Here is a 4041-nt window from a genome sequence, read left to right as displayed (position 1 = left end):
CTTAATGGCCCGCCCCTCGATACCGACCCGCCCCCCCATTCCTGGCCCTGCCCACTGACACTGAAACATCCACCCTTGACTACTATCCCCGCCCATTGATACCGCCTCCTTGACGTCAGCCTAGCCCCAACACTGCGGGCCACACCCCTTGATAATGGTCCCGCCCTTTGATGCCGGAACCGCCCGCTGACGGCAGGCCCCGCCCCCTTGGTTACAGGTTCCGCCCTCCTCGCTGGTGCTCCTGCCCCGCGTCGTTGTCCCCGCCCCCTTGCTTGAAGGCACCACCCCTCGGCTACAGGCAACCGCCCCCTTGCCGACGTCCCCGCCCACCGATGCCGTCCCGCCCCCTCGCCGATGCCCCGCCCCTCAGTAGCGGCCACGCCCTCCCCGCAGGTGAGGCCTAGGCCCAGGCTCGGGGTGAGAGGCTTCAGGTAAAGGTGGAGGGAGAGGCCCCGGGACATGGGAAGGAGCAAAAGCAGAGCCTCGGCGCCCGATCAAGTCAGCAACAGGTTTATTAACTAAACCCTGAGGGAGCTGGAGGAAACGAGGGGAATGAACCTACAAAAACAACCCTGAAGTAATCTGGAGCAGGAATTACTGGAGAAACTCAACAGCATCTGCGGACAGAGAGAGAGAGAGAGAGAAATCAGTTAATGTTTCCCAGTGACTCAACTAATTTACAGTGAACTTCATCCACAGTCACTAATTCAACTCCAACTAACTAACCCATTGGTAAACTACAGCTTGGGCATCATTAACTAATCACTAAACTAGTGGAACTGATCAAACTAACCTGGCAGGTGATTGAAGTTTCTCTCTAAACCTTAGAAATTAATCAAACTAACCAATCATAAAATCGCTGTGACAAATCAAACGATTGGAACTGATTAATTGTTGCGATTGTTCATTAAACTACTTGAATTAACCAAACCATTTTTATTGACAGTAACTAATTGTTAACCTGCTGGCAGTTATCATTAACTAATTTATCAAGCTGCCATAGCTAATCCATTGTCCTGAATAACTAACTTGCCGGAACTGATCAAACTGCGGTAACTAATCATGCGTGATTGATCTGTTAGTGCCACCATGTTAATCAATAATCTATAGAAATAAAGTGCAAGGTGTAACATAACCAGCAAAACTAACTAGTACTAACTTGCAGTGGAGAACCAAAATCTCAGCAACTAATGAAGCTGCAGTAACTTATTGAAATGTGGTAACCACGTCAAGAAAATATTAACCTCAGTGACTCAAACTGAATGCCAATAACTGAGCAATTGGTCACTTAACTATGTACTAACCTATCCTGATAGGGGAGTAGTGTAAAATACAGTGAACACAACTGACTGAGTTGCAAATTGTGCTGGTCACTGCTTCAGTATTTTGGGTAATCTGACTGAGACCGCAATAGAGTGAGTTCTCTGAAGCCGAGCGAGAGCTGACAGTTTGTCACCATGCAGTGAGCACTCATCTTCCTGTTAATCTCTTGGTGGTTATCAGGACTTGATGGAGGATGGGGAGATGGGACAGAATCACGTTCAAGACGGTAAGAATTAGACCTTAAATTTACTACAAAAGTTTGCAGGGAATCTTGGGATAGGTGGATAAAATTTAATACAGATCAATGATTTTATTTAGGAGATAGCAAGAACTGCAGGTGTTGGAGTCAGAGTCAATACAGTGTGGAGCTGGAGGAACACAGCAGGCCAGGCAGTGTCAGAGGAGCAAGAAAGTTGATGTTTCAAACTTTGCTGCACCTCTGATGCTGCCTCATCTGCTGTGTTCCTTCAGCTCCACAATAATTTTATGTAAAAAGATCAAGACAAGAGGCTGATTTTCTAAGGAGTGTCTTTAATGGAGGAGAAAGTGAGAGAGAGGGAGAGGAGACGGTTTAGGGAGGGAATTTCAGAGCTCGGGGCCCAGGCAGCTAAAGGCACGACTGCCAATGTTGGAGCAATGGGAACCGGGGAAAGAGGCTGGAATTGGAGGGGGTGACAGGGATAGGAAGGGATGGAGGGGCTGGAGGAGGTAACAGAAATAGGGAGGGGTGCAGGGGCTGGAAGAGGTTATGCAGAGAGGCAGGGGGAGGGAGGGTGTAGGGGCTGGAGGAAGTTACGCAGACACAGACAGACAGACAGACAGAGAGAGAGGGGGAGGGAGGGTGTAGGTGCTGGAGGAGGTTACGTAGACAGGGAGGGAGGGAGGGAGGGTGTAGGTGCTGGAGGAGGTTACGCAGACCAGTAGGGAGGGAGGGTGTAGGGGCTGGAGGAGGCTATGCAGACAGAGAAGGGGGCAAATTGTGGGATACTTAAAAACAATGTAGAGAAATTGAAGATTTCTCTTATCTGTTGCTGATGACTGTAGTGCTGTTGTGTAGCTCAGCGCCTCCCTGTCAGGCTCTTCCTCGGTACCTCTGGGGGAACTGAGTGTGAGAGTTGAACGAGAGGTGATCAGAGATGACCCGACTTGTCACTCCTCTGAGTCTTGTGCTGAGACGCACCATGGTGCTGACTTCAACAAACTGTGCCTGAATTTCAGTATTATTCCATTCTTATGTTTTCCACTTGCAGTGTGCCAAAAATTCCAGGTTCTGGAAGATCGAACAGTGGCCCATGTGCTGCAGGAAGAAGAGAGTGAGTATGGGGTTGTGTGTGTGTCTGTTTGTGTGTGCGCTTATCTCTGTATTGTCTTGGCTTATATTTGTGCCTGTCTATGTTTTTGTGCCTGTGTATGCGTGCAGTTATGCCTGTATCAGTTGATTCTTGTCTCTGTATGTTCATGCCTGTGCCTATGGAGGGTTTATATTACCTGCCTGTAAAAATATAGGGGTGTGTTTGCATTTGTACCTCTATTGGTGTGTGAGAAGGTGCCTGTATTGATGCCTGTATCAGTGCACAGGATGTGTCACGCCTGTACCAGTATGCATCTTTGTTTATGCCAGTGTCAGGGTGCGAGTGTGTACTCCTGTCTGGATTGAAGTGTACATTTAGGCCTATATTGTGTGTGCATACATGCACACACTCGTGTTTGTGTGTGTGTGTGTTGGAGTGTGGGTGTGTACTGTTGCCTGTATTAGGGTGTGGCTACATCAGTGTTTTTAATGTTTGTAGTGAGGTATGTACGTTTGTGTCTTTAGGTATCTGTGTTAATGCCAGTATCTGTTTCGGCCTGTGCCAGGCTTTGAGCGTATGGGGCTGTATGTGGTTGTGCCTGTACCAGGCTGTGAGCATATGGCGATGCCTGTATCAGGGACATGAATGCGTGTGGTTGTGTGTGGATCGAGGTGTGAATATACTGTACCTGTGTGTGTGCGCGCGCGCCTGTGCCTATACTGGGGTATGAACGTGTAGGATTATGCCTGTAGTGGGGTGTAGGTGTTTGTGCCTGGCTCAGGGTGTGTGTGTGTCTGTCTGTCTGTCTGTCTGTCTGTCTGTTTCGGTGACCTCAGTGATTTAATTCCCTCTCTCAATGCTGTTGCAGTTGAACAGCATCTCTGTGCCAACAAGCTGAGGAGCCACCGAGTCCGCCTCAATCTCCAGGTGGCAAAGAGACTGCAGGAGGAGGAGGATGAGAGGAGCAGGCAGCTCAGACGGCAGCTCCACAAGTACATGTGAGGCTGGGGCGAGGGAGAGAGAAGGGTGTGAGGGGATGGTGTGCTAGTGGTAGTGAAGGGGCAGGACCACTGTTGGCTGTAGACTCCTGGATCTGTTTCCTCCTTGTGTCGAGTGCCGATGAGCTGCCTATGACTCAGCCTGCCAGAGGCACTCAGAGGGAAGAGCCTTGTAGAATCCAGAGTCCTTTCAAAATCAGTGTTCTTCCTGCGCTTGCATTCTCTCCTCCTCTCCAGCTGGGAAAACAGGAGCAGGAACAGGCTGCTTGGCCCTTATTGGCCTCTTTCACTGTTTGATTGGATCCTCAAACCCACTGGCGCGACTGTGTTCCGTGTTCCGATTCCATAATATCCAGCGACTCATACTCCCCCTCCCCAATACCCCTCCCTATCTCTGTCGCCTCCTCCAATTCCAGCCCCTACACCCC

At 49.6% G+C, this 4041-nt stretch overlaps 1 protein-coding gene across 2 annotated transcripts in view; it reads left to right on the top strand.

Annotated features, from left to right (window-relative positions):
• Positions 1-377: 377 nt before the first annotated feature.
• The window catches only part of LOC109924736, a 10335-nt gene continuing 6671 nt past the window's right edge, over positions 378-4041 (top strand). Inside the window, exons 1-3 of one of the 2 annotated variants that reach the window (XM_048620267.1) lie at positions 378-1549; positions 2574-2636; positions 3484-3607. In XM_048620267.1, coding sequence (XP_048476224.1) covers positions 1510-1549; positions 2574-2636; positions 3484-3607 — 227 coding nt within the window. In that variant the 5' untranslated portion in view covers positions 378-1509. Of the gene's footprint in view, positions 1550-2573; positions 2637-3483; positions 3614-4041 lie in introns of both variants that reach the window. The other variant, XM_048620266.1, reaches the window with a different exon arrangement.

Source organism: Rhincodon typus, chromosome 45 (assembly GCF_021869965.1).
Source record: "Rhincodon typus isolate 14 chromosome 45, sRhiTyp1.1, whole genome shotgun sequence".
Classification (NCBI taxonomy): domain Eukaryota; kingdom Metazoa; phylum Chordata; class Chondrichthyes; order Orectolobiformes; family Rhincodontidae; genus Rhincodon; species Rhincodon typus.
Note: the sequence above shows the minus strand (reverse complement) of the source record. Positions and strands in the feature narration are given on the sequence as shown.